This window comes from Manis javanica, chromosome 9 (assembly GCF_040802235.1).
Source record: "Manis javanica isolate MJ-LG chromosome 9, MJ_LKY, whole genome shotgun sequence".
NCBI lineage: Eukaryota > Metazoa > Chordata > Mammalia > Pholidota > Manidae > Manis > Manis javanica.
Window position 1 is genome coordinate 27,946,951 of NC_133164.1, and position 17,587 is coordinate 27,964,537.

General features: G+C 38.8%; 1 protein-coding gene across 15 annotated transcripts in view; it reads left to right on the forward strand.

Annotated features, from left to right (window-relative positions):
* Positions 1 to 2,862: 2,862 nt before the first annotated feature.
* The window catches only part of MYCBP2 (MYC binding protein 2), a 241,384-nt gene continuing 226,659 nt past the window's right edge, over positions 2,863 to 17,587 (forward strand). For 13 of the 15 annotated variants that reach the window (XM_073212475.1, XM_073212476.1, XM_073212480.1 and 10 more), the window contains exon 1: positions 2,863 to 3,448. In XM_073212475.1, coding sequence (XP_073068576.1) covers positions 3,153 to 3,448 — 296 coding nt within the window. In that variant the 5' untranslated portion in view covers positions 2,863 to 3,152. The remainder of the gene's footprint in view (positions 3,449 to 17,587) is intronic. The other 2 variants (XM_073212486.1, XM_037010295.2) reach the window with 1 other exon arrangement.

Sequence of the window (17,587 nt, forward strand, 5' to 3'; positions counted from 1 at the left end):
CACACACCCAGCCCAGCTCGAAGATAAAGCTAAGATGGCAGCGCGGAAAAGTACAGTAACAGCGCTCAGTGGAGCTGGAAAAACAAAAGCAAAGCCTTCAGTATTCTTTTACTCCGCACATTTCCTTGAATAACAAGAGCCCCCACCCTCCACCCGACCACAGGGCAGAGTGAGGCGTTCAGTAGTAGTGCGCGCAGTATTGGCAGGAGGGGACGCTTGCTTTGCCCTCTGCGAGAAACCCACTTCTCCCATATGTGGCGACGGTTCAGGTGACTCTCGCCACTTGCCTTGGGGACCACCCTCCCTCCCTTTAAAGTCCCCTTGACAGTGGAATTAAGGGTGACTCCAAACGTTCTTTCCTGCCTGGCATGCGCCCCATTCCCCGCCATCCCAGGAGAGGCTTTCCAAGTGTCTAGCTGCCAAGCCAGTAGCTGTAGCAGTGACCAGGACGCGCAGGAAGAGGAGGAGGAAAAACCCTGCATTGGCTATCAATTTAGAGTAGAACGGCCGCTACCGCTGCCGTGGAAGGAAACGCTGCCAACCGCAACAGAAACGCCACCCTCGGATACGTAAGTAAGCAAGAGTGCGACTCTGCGCAGGCCTAGTTCCGCCGCTCAATGACAACGGGTTTCTTAGGGAATTATCCAGTCACCAGGTTTTGCGTGTACTCAGGAGGCTCGGGAAGGGGCCTGTCTGAGAAAAGGGTTTAGAAAAAACTGAAGCGAAATTAAGATAGACGTGGGAGGAACTCGAAGCCCAGTGTAGCCGCTGGGGTCAGTCCCCACTAGAAACTCTAAACCAGCAATGACTGCATATGCCACCATCTAGCCTGGGCTAGAAATGTTTCTCTGTGCAGGCAATATTCATTCATTCATTCATTCATTCATTCATTCATTCATTCATTCATTCATTCATTCAACCAGGATATATTTCAACCAGTATCTATTTCCCTCCTGCTTAGGGCTAGAACCCAGTGCTAGGAGCTGGGAATGCAATGCGGGAACAGATATAAACATCATTCCCATACTTATGGAGAAGTCTAGTATGTTTCATTTTGTGTGTTGCCATTTGTGAAAAGCCATGTGCCAAGGTGGACATCCTATATGCTTGAAGTCCTTCCACAATGGCATGCAGTATTATTTTGACCATTATTCAGAGGACAAAACTTGCCCAAAGACAAAGAAGTACTAGAGTCAAGATCCAGATCAGGGTTTGTCACAGCTTTATGGCTTCCTGACTATCCTTGAAATAGTAATGAGCTCTTGCTACTCCTACATTTTCAGGGGGTTAATTCTACCAGTCTTTAGATTGCCTCTACACGTGTGTCTTGTCTCTCATTCCAGAGTTGGATAGGAGGCTTCCTGTTCAACAATGAGGTTTGTAATTTTGCTGTAGCATCATGACAGAAATTAAGCCTAACAAATATTTATTGGTTACCTACTGTATGAAAGGTCTTAGACTAGGGACTGAGAAAGACACAAAGATAAGAAGTTCGCAAGGCAGTAGAAGAAAAAAGACAAATACAAAACCTGTTTAACAGGGCTACTTACAGTTCTAATAGACTCCTCAAGCCAGTTCTTTTTCCCCTGTGTTTTTACTATCTTACTTATAGCTATCTTTATTAAAATCAAAATGACATCCAGCTATCATTTAAAGCCCAGGATAAAATGCAGTTCTTCAGAACTATCTCCTTACCAAAACTAGAATTAATTAATTAACTTTTCACTCCTTCTTTGTACTTTTCAAAACACTAACTGGGCTTCTTTTCTTTTTAAAGAGGAGGACATTCAAAGCAGAAGCACAGACTTTAAAAGAAATAGTACTGGGATGATAGGACTATTTGATTAGTCCTATCTAAATGATTAGAAACGATTTTGTTAGGAACATAAATTAGTCAAACTCTTCAAATTGAGAGTCAAAAGAATAAAAATAGGAATCAGAGTGCACTGGCACATATATGTTTCTAGAAGATTTTCTTAGAAGGGGTTAGTAGAATAGCTTGGAACAGGGGACTCAGCAAATGTTCATTTTTATAGATAACAATAATATGATCTTTGCTAGATATGCCATTTTTAGATGTTACATATAGTAACATGGTCATAGTCACAATTAGATTTTCAGGCCATATCCAAGAATTATCTCGAGTAATATATAAGTATGAGCAGTTTACGATAAGCCATTAAGTAACCACTGTCAAGAGATAAGAGTGGGGTCAAACAAAAAATATTTAAGAAAAGTATTACTGTATTAAGATTTAGCTGTGATGTCTATCTTAAGAACAAGAATTTAGGAATGACTCTGGCTTGTGAAGGCTCGCATATAGACATACTTTCACAGAAAAAAAGCAGCACCTGTCTTTTGTTGGTAGAAGCTATTTTAAAAACAGACTTAAATCCTAATGACAAAAACCCCAAAATACGATCGCTAAAGGGACTTCTAATTTGGTTGGCTTTGTTCGCCTTGAATTAACAAGCACTATTCACAGTAAATCTTGTTGGCAGCACACACGTTGGGAAAAGGCAGCAGGAGTGCCTAATACTCAGCCTCTGGCGGCGGGCACATTCCCTCTTCTTTTCAGATCCAATTCTCCCACCTGGAGGGAACCCTGTTACCTAAAGCCCATTGCCGGTAGCTGACAGCCTTCCCAGCACTCTGCTTACTCTTCCTTAAGCTGCTAGTAAGACTCGGAGAAGTGGATTTCTTTTGGATTCCGCACGCCTCCACTGCCCCACCCACACCCAAAGCCCTGGGGCGGAGGGAGTGGTGGCCGAGCGGGTGGGGGAAGGATGGGGCGGAGGAGAGGGGCTGGAGTTACTGAGCATGTGCGGACAGTGGCGCATGCCCAGTGCGGCCAGCAGCTTCCCATTGCGGGCAGCCCCGGCGTTGGCAGCGGTGGCGGCGGCGGCGGCGGCGGCACCGCCTCCTCCTCACACACTCGGGGTGGTGGGGTTAGATGAGCGGCCCCAGTAGTGGCGAGGGCGGTGCGGGGGGGAGGAGGAGAAGGAGAAGGAGGAGGAGGAGATCGCTGTCTTTGTAGTCTCCCTGCTGCGGGCGTGAGAGGCCGCCACCGAAGCCGTTGTCGGAAAAGGGCTGTGTGCGCGCGCGTGTCTGCCTGCCCGGCCCGCGGGGACGAGGCGGCGGCGGCGGCGAGGATGATGATGTGCGCTGCGACTGCCTCCCCCGCCGCCGCCTCCTCGGGGCCCGGCGGCGAAGGATTCTTCCCAGCCGCCACTATCTCTTCCTCCCCGGCGGCGGGGGCGCTGTTCATGCCGGTTCCTGAGGGCTCCGTGGCTGCCGCGGGGCTGGGGCTGGCGGCCGCGGACTCCCGGGGTCACTACCAGCTGCTGCTGTCAGGCCGGGCCCTGGCCGACCGCTACCGGAGGATTTACACAGCTGCGCTCAGTGACAGGGACCAGGGGGGCAGCAGCGCTGGACACCCGGCCTCCAGGTGCGTCTCCCGGTGCCCTTGCGCCACATGCCTCATGTGCGTCCGTGTGTGTGTGTGTGTGTGTGTGCTACGTACGTATTTACTGAGCTGTCTGAGGGAGCGCTTGATGCTGGATGGTCGAAGCACTTACTCAGATAGGAGGGTGCGGTGGCAGCAATTTCTGCTCTAACCACGTGTCACTGTCTTTGTGGAGGGTTAGTGACCGTGGGAGCGTAGCGTGTGATGCTAGGAAAGGTGATGGCGCGGGGCGGTTATGACACGTGTGTGTATTGTTGAGAAAGCAGGAGGGATGGGTCTAAGGTACGGCAGTAATGGACGAAGGGAATTTGCAAGAGTGGTGAGGAAAGTGGCGTTTTCAGTGTCTCTGCCGCAATGGTATTGCCACATATTTCTCACACCCCCTAACCCCCCAATGACATTCCATCCTCCCTTTTCCACTTAACTTAAAAAAATAAGCCTTCACTAAGGGGAGCAATGGTATAGATTAAGAATAGTGTCATGTATGTATATATGTACATACACACACACATACACATATAGAATGAGTTTTAGGTAATCAGACTGATAAGGCATGGAGTTTTAATTTTGGAGATCTGTGCAAAAGGGATGCAGATGGAGATTTATGTGGATGTGAGAGGTGTCTGATACAGATTTTTAGGGCTGTACTTTGGTAACTGGACCTCTTGGTCTTCTGTTAGAGATGTGGTTGCAGCTGCTCTTGTGTTCTAATGTCCCATCAGCCATTTCCCTTCATCTTCTGTTCTATTTCCTCTGCCACTTCTAGGCTTTAAAGTAGAAGGGGTTTTGTGGGGAAAAGGGGAAAGCTGAAGAACTTCAAAATATGACAGTTGGTACAGCTTTCAATTGCCACCAACTAGAAAATTTGAATAGCTCCTAAATCTCTTCCCAGTCTGTGCTGCACCTTCAGCTTCCTTTATGTATGAAATGTTATGTCACTTTCATTTTCTTTTTCTTAAAATGTGGGTGTCTTTTTGCTAAGGGTTCTCCTTTTGTTTCTTTTCCATGCCCCTACATGCCCTACATCCTTCAGGGCTGAAGGATGGTGATTGACTTGTTTCACTAGGTTGGCTTGGACAGTGGTTATTGGGAGTTGCCTTCATCTTTTTCTCACAGCTTCTTGCAGTACAAGGGGAAAGCATAGTAGGATTTTATCAAATAAGTTACACAGTTTACTGTGTTTATTGAATGTGCTGTTTGTTAGGCAATAATCAGTTGTCATTTTCTCCCATTAGGAAGGTGGCTAGTCTGTAAATCAGGCGTTTGTAGTTTACCATTAAGTCTTGTGGCTGTTATTCATTGTAGAAAGTTGGAAAGATGGAGTTTGTTCACACTTTTTTGGGGTAAACCAGTCTTGTGTTGTCTATAATTGTTTACAGGATTGGGCACATGAGTAGTTTTATCATGTGGATGTAAGTATGGGTAACTACCTTTTGCTCTCTAAACAGAGGGCCACAATGGTACAAGTCTCTTTCTTGCTAATGTTTTCAAAATAGCACAAAACCTCATTAGACAGTTTGCTTTGATAATTAGATGTGATTTTGAATGGTGAGTCTCTAAATTATGGCACTGTAGGTACAGCTTTAGAAATCCCTCTATAAGAACTTGTGCTTATTTTGTATGTTGTTTCCAGACTTGTGACTGGTATATACCTATTTTAAGAATCTTCTACTACAATTATGTAAAAACACAATTTCTATGTATCTAGAACTGTATTAACAGTTTTAGACATTAATATAGGTCAGCCACATATATAAAATTTGTGAATAGTTTTTAGTCTTTGGTCCATTATTGTACAAACTTTCAATTAAAATTAATGAGGAATTAGTTTAAATATTTCAAGAAGTACTCATGGAAACCAGTCTTAAGTCATATAATATTGCCTTGTAGTGCTTGCTCAGAATATTATTGTTTATTTACATTATTTTTTCTAAGTCTTAGCTTTTAACTATTTTTCATTGAGGCTTTGCTTAATAATTCAGTCACATTTCTTATTAAATATGATAGGGAATATGGAGCTGGGATTTAGGTTCTGAATGAATGATATATTTATAGGGGCACTAGTCAAGTTAGAGGAGAAGATGAGATTCTTCAGAGATGGAATGGAGCAAGAATAGAGGATGAAATTTTAGTGAGTTTTGTGTTTAAAGGTAGGAGAGAAAGGAGACAATGAAGGAAGGTGAAAAAAAGAAAATTAGGAAGAGAACCATGAGACAGTAGCACCTCTGGTCCTAAGAAAATAGATTGAAGTCCTCAGCAGTGTTAAATGTCGAAGAATCTGAGAATTCTTTGCAGGTCACTGATAACTTTTGAGGAAGTGGTCATAGTAGATAGATGTGAGGAATCAGGGGAAGATATTGGGGTAACACGGAGATGCAGGGTTGAGGGAATGATATTTGCATATGGGAGGGAGGGTGGAAAATATTCAGTAAGTGGATAAGGTGAAATTAAACAAGTGAGAGGGGGCAACTGATGGGGAGAGGTCAAAGGTTAGATCTGAGGGAGGTAGAGAGGTTAGCCATTGAAAAAGGTTAGGAGCTAGTCTTCCTTTAATGTAGAAGGAATAGAGGTAAGTATTTGTAAATATGAAAAATTTGGATTTTGTTGAGGGTAAGAACTATACCCTATTAATTTTGTTGATTCTAATGTCTAGCACAATTTTCGGCATCCATTCTGTAAATATCAAGAGCCGGCTGTGTGCCAGGCACTGTTTTAGGTGCTGATGATGTAGCAGTGAGCAAGACAGACAAGGTCTCTACTCTCTTGGAACTTCCACTGTAGTGAGGAGAAATAAACAACTGTTAATTTCAGTAGTCATAACTAAGTATGAAGGAAATAAAACCAATTTCATGTGATAGATTTGTAGTGGGGGTTTATTTTAGGTAGGGTAGTCAGGACATCTTTGGGAGGTGACATTTAAGTTGAATCATAAATGATGGGAAAGCAGATCTAGAGGACGAGTGTGTTAGGACATTACAAAGGCTCCAAGGTGGGAACAAGCTTGTGTCAAGGAACAAAAAAAGGTGAATGAGTTATTATTCAGTGTTGAGTGAATTACTTGCTGTTGATCATATTTTAGGTGTATGATAGAGAAGAGACATGCAAGCCTAGTAGAGACAATGACTTTAATGGCATTGGACTCTGAAGCTAGACTGGTTTTAATACCTGGTTCTGCAACTTTCTGGTTGTATGACATTGGGTACATTACATAATTTCTATGCCTCAGTTTTTTTTTTAATTTGTTTTTTGAGATGTAATTGGCATATAAAATTATATTAATTTCAGGTATAGTAATTCCATTTTTGAATATTATGAAATGATCAGCACAGTGTTTATTTAACATCCATGACCACACAGTTTCAACTTTTTTCTTGTGATGAGAGCATTTAAGATTTACTCTTAGAAACTTCCAAATATACAATACATTAACTATAGTGACCATACTGTGCATTATATCCCCCTGACTTACTATTTTATAACTGGAAATTTGTACCTTTTGACCCCCTTCATCCATTTTGCCCATACCCACCCTTGCCTCTAGCAAGCAACTATCTATACTCTGTATCTCTGAGTTCATTTTTTGTTTTTTTTTTTTTTTTTTTTTTTAGATTTCACATGTAAGTGAGATTGTTGGTCTTTGTCTTTCTTTGTCTGGCTTATTTCATAGAGCTTAATGCCCTCAAGAGCCATCATGGTGTCATAAAGGGCAAGATTTCCTTTTTTATAGCTGAATAATATTTGTGTGTCTGTATGTGTGTGTGTAACACTTTCTTTGTTCACTTATCCATCAGTGCACACTTAGGTTGTTTCCATGTCTTGGCTATTGTAAATGCTGCAGTGGTTATGCGATGCAGATTCCTTTTTGAGTAGGTGTTTCTGTTTCCTTTGGGTAAATACCCCAAAGTGGAATTGTGGATTCATATGGTAGTTCTGCTTTTAATTTTTTGAGGAACCTGCATACTGCTTCCCATAGTGGTTGCACCATTTACATTCCCCCAGCAGTGCATGAGGGTTCCCTTTTGTTCATATCCTTGCCAACACTTGTTAATTCTTGTCTTTTAGATATTAGCCAATCTAACAGGTGTGAAGTGATATTTCTTGTGGTTTTGATTTGCATCTCCCTAATGATCAATGATGTTGATATCTCTTTCACATACCTGTTAACCATCTGTATGTCTTCTTTGGAAAATGTCTACCTACTCATGCTTTCTGTCCACTTCCTAATTGGACTTTTTTTCTGTTGAGTTGTCTGAGTTGCTTATATATTTTTGAGTATTAACTCTATATCAGATATATAGTTTGCAAATATTTTCTCCCATTTTGCAGGTTGCCTTTTCATTTTTTTGATGGTTTCCTTTGCTGTGCAGAAGCTTTTTAAATTGAGGTAGTCCAACTTGCTTACTATTGCTTTTGTTTATGCCTCAGTTTTTTTATATGTAGAATGGGGAGGGAAATAATATAACAATTGTTTTATAGGTTAAATGAATCCATACATGTGAAGCGCTTGTTACATTAAGTGCTATTCAATACTAGATGTTGACTTCTGCTAAGAGTAAGGGGGCAAATGGAGTTTGGGGTTTAAGGAGAAGGCAAAGATCATGACTTACTCTTTTATATTTGGTCACAGTGGTTGAATGTGGGAATAACTATTTCATTTATTCAGTCACTGAATAAATATATTTTTGTGTGAATGAACCAATCAAAATTGGAACATTCTCTTGGGGAAAGGGATTGGACAGGAAATGAATAAAGGAATGGTTGTTCAATCCTGAGTGTGAATGGCAGTATAGCATTTCACTTGGGGAGAACCATAGTGTAGTAGCTAAAGTGGCTCTGGAATTCACATCTGCTCTCCCTTAGTTCAAATTCCACTTCTGCCTTTTCTATCTTAAGTTGGGTAAGTTAATTAGCATATCTTTTTTTTTTGGTGTGTTTCTTTACTGATAACCTTACAGAATTATTGGAAGGACATTGTATCTGTATATCAAAACTGCTGACTACATGTTAACTGTTGTTGCTCTTGTTACTAAAATCACATATTTAAAAGTCCAATCAGCATGATATTAAGTTTTTCCACTTGAAAGAGAAATGGAAAGAACTGCTAGTTGATTCAAGGTTGAAGTGTGACTGGAAGTCAAAAAGAGAAAGTGAAGGTTTTTGGTAACAACTACTGACCATATGATAAAAAGGAAAGTGATGCCAGGCTGGAATTGATAGACTGGGTGGTAATGGGGAGTCCAAGTTACTGGGATGAACTGGTAGAAGAACAACTACAGTGGAAACAGTAGAGGAGATTGGTTAAAATGGGGAATTGCTCTTATTCTCTAAGCTAAACATATAGTTCCTTCAGCTGTTTTATCTCTTTTGTGTTAGGAATGGTACTTGAGCCCAACTTGAAGATGTATGAGATTTAGGTTGTAAGAGGTTATGGTTCAGAGAAACTACTTGTCACTAACAGTGGGCCCTGTAAAGATTTTCTAGTCAGAGTTGCTACACTTGAGTTTATTGTCCAGACAGGAGTAAAACACACAAAGACAGGTACTTATAAAAGTTTAAATGAAATGACTAAGAAATCATAGCCTGTTACGGCAAAGGGGTAGCATTATGAGCTGGTGCAAAAGCATGAGCAAGAGGTGAGAAAGCACAGTTGGTAGTAGGAACTCCATTAGTGCTAGAAGGTAGGTGTTAGGAGGAAGAGTAGTGGAAATTCAGTCTGGAAATGGACACTGACCAGAAGTTAGGGCAACTTGAACAGCAAGGTAAGAATTAGATTTTATTCACTACACACTGATGGTTTTAGGCTATGAAGAGACATTATTGTTGGAGTATTTTAGAAAGTATTGTGGGATTCAGTGTGTTCATCTATCTGTATTTGTGGGTAGGTAGTAATTTGCTTCTATAGCTATTACATTAATTGGACCCTATAAACACACGCTAAAGTAAAATCTGCTGTTGGCATAGTGGGAGGTAGAAATATGAAGTGAATTAGTCTCCTAGCTCAGCGTAAGAGGAAATCTTGCCATTGGGCTTTAAAAGAAAATAATAATATTAATTGAAAGATACTTTTGCATTTTAAGATGTGTGTTTAAAAATGCAACAGAATAGTCAGAATAGTCTCACTTTTCAATTCAAATTTTCAGGCTTTTTGGAGAGGGTTCGGGTTGAGGTTTAATTTACATATAATAATTCATAATTTTTAATTGTGTATTTAAAGAGTTTTAAACTATCATCAGTCAAGTATAGAACATTACCATCTTTCCAAAAAGTTTCTTTCAGTTAATTCCCTCCTTCTACCCTTAATCCCTGGCCACCACAGGTCATTTTTCTGTCACTGATATTTTTACCTGTTATACAGTGGAAATGTAGCTCCTTATGAACAGGACCCTAGGTGTTGTAAATGTCCATGTCTTCTATGCCTGTATTTCCTTAAACAGAAGTTGGACTTTGAAGCTTCATTAGATTTTGGTTAAACATTTTTTAGCAAAAATATTTTGTATATACTGCTGAGTACAGCATGTTGCTTCCCACCCAGAGGTTTTCAGGTTGTCTCACTGTTTAATAATGCTCAGTCTAATTACTCAGGTAAAGATGGTACCCATAAGAGCTCTTCTCTGTAAATGTATGCTTTATCCATTTTGCAATAAGCAGGTAATCATGGGTAATAACTTCAGCACACTGTGAGTATTTTTCACCTAATGATTTTAGCGTCCTTTGATAATCCTTGTCTGAGTCAATTAGTTCAGTAGGGGTTTCAAAGTGATTATTTTTATAATTCTGTTATTCTATATTTATTAACTGGTGCTGTTCTGCAAAGAAGAGTTTCCCTCATTAACTGGTGTTGAACCGTAATTCCTAAGAAAGCAGGCTAAATGCTTAATTGTCTCCCCTCACTAGCCAAATTGGTGTAATAGTCTAATAGTGGTATGGTGGGTGCTGTAGCTCATCACCCAGATGCCTTTGTTCAGGTATAAGTTCCCCTGTTGGACATATTGGCAGCTAACACTGATTGTAGCCAACTAATGCCTACAGAGCTGTTTCCCTTAAAGTCCTGCCTCTTCTTCAGGGTCAGCCTTCATGTACTTCCTATTCCCTGGCAGGGTAGAATGCCTGGCCCTTTTTTCCTGAGATAGGACAACTTTGAAGATATATCCCAACTCCAGGGCTCCCCATGGTACTGGCTGAGGCCTCACTATGACTTCATTGCAATTCAACTCCTTTGTCAGCTCAGTCTTACTTCCTTCACTCTGCTGTAGTTGTTAATCTGGGGGGTAATCCCCAGTATACTTACAGTGTACCAATGTCAGTTTTTCCTGGGAAGCCTTCTCCAAGACAGTTGTGGTGCCAGGAGTGGTCTGAGGAAATAGACTGTAAAATGGGATATTTGAGCAAGATTATCTACTGGCTGGCTGACAGTGAGAACCCCAGTACTGGTTGTAGATGGAGCACTGACACTGATAACTCTCAGCGTGCACTATAGCTGTGCAACTGTTAAAACTTTCATTGGTATATTAGAGGGATTCCTGTAGAAGGGAATGCACTGATGGGTATGATATTTTAAACTTTTGAGAGATTCAGGGAAGTTATTAATTATAAAGGCAGTGTAATCGGATGGCTGTTGGTAAATAACATTGATAGATTAGAGAAAGACAATGAAAAGCTGAAGGTGTTGGGGGCAGAATGAGAAAATGAAGTGATTTCTTTAGCATCATCGGAAGAAAGTCATCTTCTTCTGCCAAACGAAGAAAGGAAAAGCTATGAGTTAGGCCCAAGACCTAATTTGAAGGTTAACAGCTCCAGGGTGGGTTGAATACTCAGCAAGTCAGCTATACCAGTGTCTGTGCTTAAGTCAGAAATGAATGGGACTCTTAGGATAGGACATCTGAATTGATTCCCTTGAAAACTTTGAAACCCCTTGAAACTCTACTTACGCCTGAGTCCTCTGGGGCTGCAGAAGTGGCTAGAGGGTAGTTTGAAGACCATGCTGCTCCTACTACACCTATGTACTCTTCTCTCCCCTGTTGGTTATCACTAAATCAATAACTAGAGTTATGTCACTATAAAACCTACTGGGAGGTGCTGGGCCTGCTAAGTGGGGGAAAGGGAATATGTGTGTTTACACATGTGTGGGTGTATGTGCTCAGGGCATGCACACACACACACACACACACACACTCATAGGAATACTGTGGGATGTTTCGAAATTTCAAAGGAAACAAAATGTCTGTTACAAACTACTAGCTTATGGTAGTTCAGAGTTTTGACATTATATCACGCTAATGATCTAATTTTTCAAAATTGGGTTTTTGGAGTTGCTGTGATACAAATCAGGTACTGCACAGAAATCAGTTTGTAACAGGAAAGGTTGGCATGTTCAATCTGATTCCAAGTTTGAGAAGTTGTGCTCATTTCCTTTTTTTAAGTAATTGTGGTTAAGAAATAAATAAAAATATTTTTCTATTTATGTGTTTTTTATGTATGGAGTATTTTTCAAATAGCTACTATGTTGTTTGGATTAAATTCTTACCAATTATTTGACTCTAACTACTTAATAAATACTACTGTTTGGTATTTCTTTTGACCTACAAGTATTGTGAAATTACTGATGATGTCTATGCAAGGGCCCAATAATGTACTTCTGTTTATCAGTGCTGACCTAAAAGCTGACCTGTTGAATATCCAGCCTAACAGTAGCAGAGACTCACATCCTTCAAAGGGATTAGCCAGTCCTTATGTCCTAAAAGGACAGTGATTCATTTTGACTGGATTTGACACCTACTCAAAGTATGAGTTAGCCTTTTCAGCTTGCAGCGCTCAGCCAGTACCATTATTTTAGGGCTTCCAGAGTGATCTATCAGTGCAAGTTCCCACAGGACATTATTTCAGAGTAAGGGACCCATGTTTTAGCAAAGAAGGATGTGTGGAATCCGTTTCCCATCATGTGCCACACTACACAGAATATGCTGACCGGGTAAGCAAAGTACAACTGATGGACATGATACCCTGCAAGTATAAGGGCCCATTGTCCAGTGTTGCCAGTAGGAAGAACACGTGGAAATAGGAGTGGCTCCACTTAGCATCACTCTCAGTGATCCGCTGGAGAATTTAGGTTTCCCTTTTCTGTAGCTCTGAGCACTATGGTCTAAAAGATCCTGGTTCTCAGGAGGGGAACATTTCCAAGAGAAGACACTACAGAGTCCTGTTACACTTTAAGGCACAGCTACTGCTGGCCCTTGGCGCTCCTTTTCCTAAGCAAGGAATCACCTTTTGACAGGGTTAACATACCTGATCTCGAGGAGGTAGCATTACTCTTACATAATGGAGCATGAAGGTTTACCACACAGGTGATCTACTAGATGTCTCTTGGTACTTGGTAATTTTCATGGTAACTGAACATGAGGAAGGCCTGATGACCCCTTCATGAGATCAGCCACCTGGACCAACAAATGCTAGCTACAGATGAAGGGATCTACACTGGATAGTAGAGAAGAGGTTATCACTCCAAGTTTTGGCCTTGAAACCATCTGAAACCAGTGGCAGGGGCTGTAGTTTGTCATACTTTACTTCCCCTGGAATTTTTTCCAGGAAATTATATTAACCAGAATTCTAGAGGAACTTTTTCCAGAATTTTTTTGAAGCAAGTGAATCCTAGTCGTGTAGTAGGTGGACTCTACTGAATGCTGTGGATTAATTTTAATTGCTGTTTTATAGATTCTCTGGGTTGTTCTATATAATCATCATTCTTTCTGATCTCCAGATACCCCCCACCTTTATGTAGGAGTAAACAATTACAAATTAGTCTTTCAATATAAAGTATGATATTAGCTGTAGGTGTTTTGATGGCCTTTGCCAATTTGAGGAAGTTCTTTACTATTCCTACTTTGCTAATAGTTTTTATCATATATGTGTATTCAATTTTGCCAAATGCTCTTTCTGCATTTATTGAAATAATCATATATTAAGATAATAAAAGGAAAAATTAAATTAATGAGATTTAAAAAATACTAAGCCAACTTTTTATTCCTGGGATAAAACCTTCTCATATGTGACATATTGTTTAACTTGATTTGCTAGTATTTTGTTAAGAATTTTCAGGTTTATACTCATGAATAATATTGATTTGTAATCTTTTTTTTTTTTTTTTGGTAATATATTTGTCAGGTCTTTATTATAGTTGTCTTTGTCTCATAGAGTGAGTTGGGTGGTAATATGTTCTCCTGTATTTTAAAAAAGTTTGCATGAGATTAGTCTTATTTGTACTTGAATATTTGATAGTATCTGGAATTTTCTTTTGGGTAAGCTTTTGACAAATTTATTTGTTTTAATAGATGTATGGATATTCAGACCCTATTTTTTTTTTTAAGTTCTCATGTCAGTTTTGGTAACTTGTATTTTTTTGGAGGAGTTTATCCATTCCATCTACATTGTTGAAATTTTTGGCACAAAATTGTTCATAGCATTCTTTTATTATCCTTTAATATCTGTGGAATCTGTGGTGGTAACTCTTTTTTCATTCATAATGTTGGGGTTTTCTCTTTTTAACTTGAACAGTTTAGGTAGAAGTTGGTCGATTTCATTTATCAAAGAACCAACTTTTGGCTTTGTTAATTTTCTCCATTATTGATCTGTTTTCTAATTTATTGACCTTTCTTTCATCATTATAATATTTCTACTTTATAATATTTATACTTTGAGTTTACTTTGCTCTTTTCTCTAGTTTCTTAAGGTGGAATCTTAAGTCATTGATTTTAGATTTTCCTTTCCAACAAAGCTATGAATTTTCATTTAAGCACTGCTTTGCATCCCACAAATTTTAACATTCTGTATAATCTTTGTCACTTAATTTTAAGTATTTTCTAATTTTCTTTGTAGTTTCATCTTTGATCCATACTTTATTTAGAATTATTTGTTAGCCTTCAGTTACTTGATATTTTCTTATATATATTATTATTGCTTTCAATGCACATTTTATATTATTTCAGTCTTTTAAAATTTATTGAGATAATGCTTTAATGCATATGGTCTGCCAGGAAATGTTCTGCCTTGGTTATTGTACCACATACACTTGAAAACTATATGTGTTCTGCCATTTGTGCATGTACAGTTCTATAGTTGTTAGTTAAAGTTGGTTGATAGTGTTAATTTGGATCTTTTTTGTCTGTATTCATTTATTGTCTTGTTCTATCAGTTGCTGAGAGAGGGGTACTAAATATATACTACTCTAACTGTGGATTTGTATTTGTCCCTTTAAATTTGTCAGTTTTTGCTTCCTGTAATTTGGGTCTTTGATGTTAGGTACATATACATGAATAATTGTTAAAACTTCCTGATGAATTATTCTTTTATTTCATATGACAAAGCTCTCTTTATCTCCAATAATACCCTTTGTCTTGAGCTTACTTTATCTGATGTTAAAATAGCTCTTCCAGCCTTCTTATGCTTACTGTTTGCATAGTAAGTTTTTTTCTATCCATTTACTTCTGATGTATCTGTATTTTTTATTTAAAGTTCTCTCCTTTGGGCAGCATGTGTAGTATTTTGCCTTTTTTTTTTTCTTAAATCCATTTTATCAATCTTTGCCTTCTATTTGGAGAGTTTAGATCCTTAGTATTTAATGTAATTAATTATTGGTATGGTTGACTTTAGCTCTACCATTTTATTGTCTTCTCTTTATCTCTTTGTTTTTCATTCCTCTCCCTCTTTTTTGGCCTTCTTTTGTATTACTCTTTATTCCATTTTAATATATCTGTTGACCTTTATGGCTTCATCTTTTTGTGTTTTGATGCTGGAAATTACAGAGTACATACATAACCTTTCACAGCCTTAGAGTTATTACATTGCTTCACTTAAAATAGAGAAACCTTGTAACCATATAGAACTTTTTTTCCCCTCTGCTCATACCCCTTCCCCCTAGAACTTCATGTTATAGTTATCATATATGTCATAGCTGCATTCTTTCAAAACTTCACCATACATTATAGTTTTGGCTGTCAGTAATCATACATATTTTAAAGAACTTAGAGGAGAAAAATATTTTATGCTTACTTAATACATTTTGTCTGTTTTCCTGCATTCTTGAAGACGCTACATTTCCTTTCAGCCTTAAGTACTTAACTTTACATTTCTTATAGAGCAGTCTTCTGTAGATAAACTCTCTTTGTTTTTCTTCATTTGACAATGTCTTTATTTTGCATTTATTCCTGACAGATATTTTAGGTGGATATAGAGAGCATCTGATAGATACTTGGCTTCTTTTAGCATTTTAATGATGTTCTTTCACTGTCTTTTCACCATTTTGATTACTTGCAAGAAACTTTTGGTAATCTGAATCTTGTTCCTCTCTATGTAGCATGTCAGTTTTATCTGCTTTCAAGAATTTTTTCTGTTTTTGTTTTTCAGCAATTTGATTTGATGTGTCTAGTCATTATTTTCTTTGAGTTTATCCTTTTTGGAGAATGTGGAACTTCTTATTTCTGTAAATTTGTCTTTCACCAAATTTGGGGTGCCGTTGTTTCTTTAAATACTGTGCCCTAGTTTCTTTCTTTTTTCCTTCCAAATTCCAATGATGTAAACAGTAAAACTTTTGAGATTGTCCTACACATCTCTGCCTCTTCATTTTTCCTTTCAGTAATCTTTTTTCTCTGTGTTCTTTAGAGTGTATAATTTTTATTAATCCATGTTCAAGTTCACAGACTCTTCTTTGTCATCTCCATCCTCTTACTGAGTCCATCCAGTGAATTTTTTTATTTTACATATTGTTTAGTTTTAAAATTTACATTTGTTCATTTTAAAAATAATTTCTCTATTTTCTGAGAGCATTTTTCCATTTAATTCAAGTGTGTTTGCCTTTACTTGATGGAGCATATTTATAGTAGTTGCTTTAAAGGTATTGGTGATTATAACGTCTGTATCTCTAACCATTGGCACATGTTAATCATTTCTTCCCTGGAAATTGATTGCATCTTTCTTACTTTTTGCATTGTGAGAATTTTAGATTATATCTTGGAATTGTGAATGTTAATGTTTGTAAACTCTGAAGCTTTTTAAAGTTCTCTGGTGAATGTTGATTTTTTTTTCTTGCTTCTTTTAGCACACTATCAACCTATTTAGGTTCGGATTCTTGCCTTCTGTGGGTGGTGGTTGAAATCTCAGTTCAAGTCTCAGAGCCTTGCTGTATTGGTATGGGTCTGTTCCATAGCTGTGCAACTGCAGAGAAAGGTCGAGAATTGTGTGGGTTTGTAGACAGAATTAGAGAATCTCTTTCTCCATCTTTCTCCTTTCCAGAATTTCCTCCACATTCTCTAGCATTCAGGATCCCCTTCTGCAATTTCTTTGGCTAAAAAGATAGGGTTTCTCTTGGAGGTTTAACTTCCGGATTGTTGATCTACAGGCAGTGATTGCTTCCTGGTCTTCAGGTAAAGCTATTAGAGAAACAAGAAAAACATAACTCCTCTGGGGTGCTCACTCTCCTGTGGGTCATTTTTCCAAGTTTGAAACCCCTCCACAGTCTGCTGTTTGCTTTTATAAAAGTCCTTAGCTAACTTTTTCTTTCCTTTCTTTTTTGTATTTTGCCCACAGTTTTTAGTTTAAACAGTGGGTAAGATAGGCTATATTTGGGTTTATGCCACCATACTGCAACCAGAATTCCTTCTCTGTCTTGTTAAGCTTTTTCTCTTTATCTCTAATTTTTAGTAATTTGATTGTACTGTGCCCAGATATGTTTTTTTGGTGTGTATTTATCCTGTCCTTGGTGTTCATTGAACTTCTTAGATCTATGTGATATTAGTTTTTGTTTAATTTGGCACATTTTAGTCTTTATTTCCTTAAATATTATTTCAAACCCAATTTCTCTCCTATTTCCTTCTTGCAGTCCAATTGCATGTATATGACACTGCTTGATATTGTCCCATGGGTGAGGGGTCAACAAACTTACTCTGTAAAGGGCCAGATAGTAAATAGGGTTTGGACAGTAGAGTCTCTGTTGCAGCTATTCAGCTCTGTTGTTACAACTTGAAAGCAGCCATAGACAATGCATTAACAGGTGAGCATGGCTGTGTTTACAAAAATAGGTGGCAGGCTAGGTTTGGACTGCAGACTGTAGTTTCCTGAAGTAGACAGTGATAG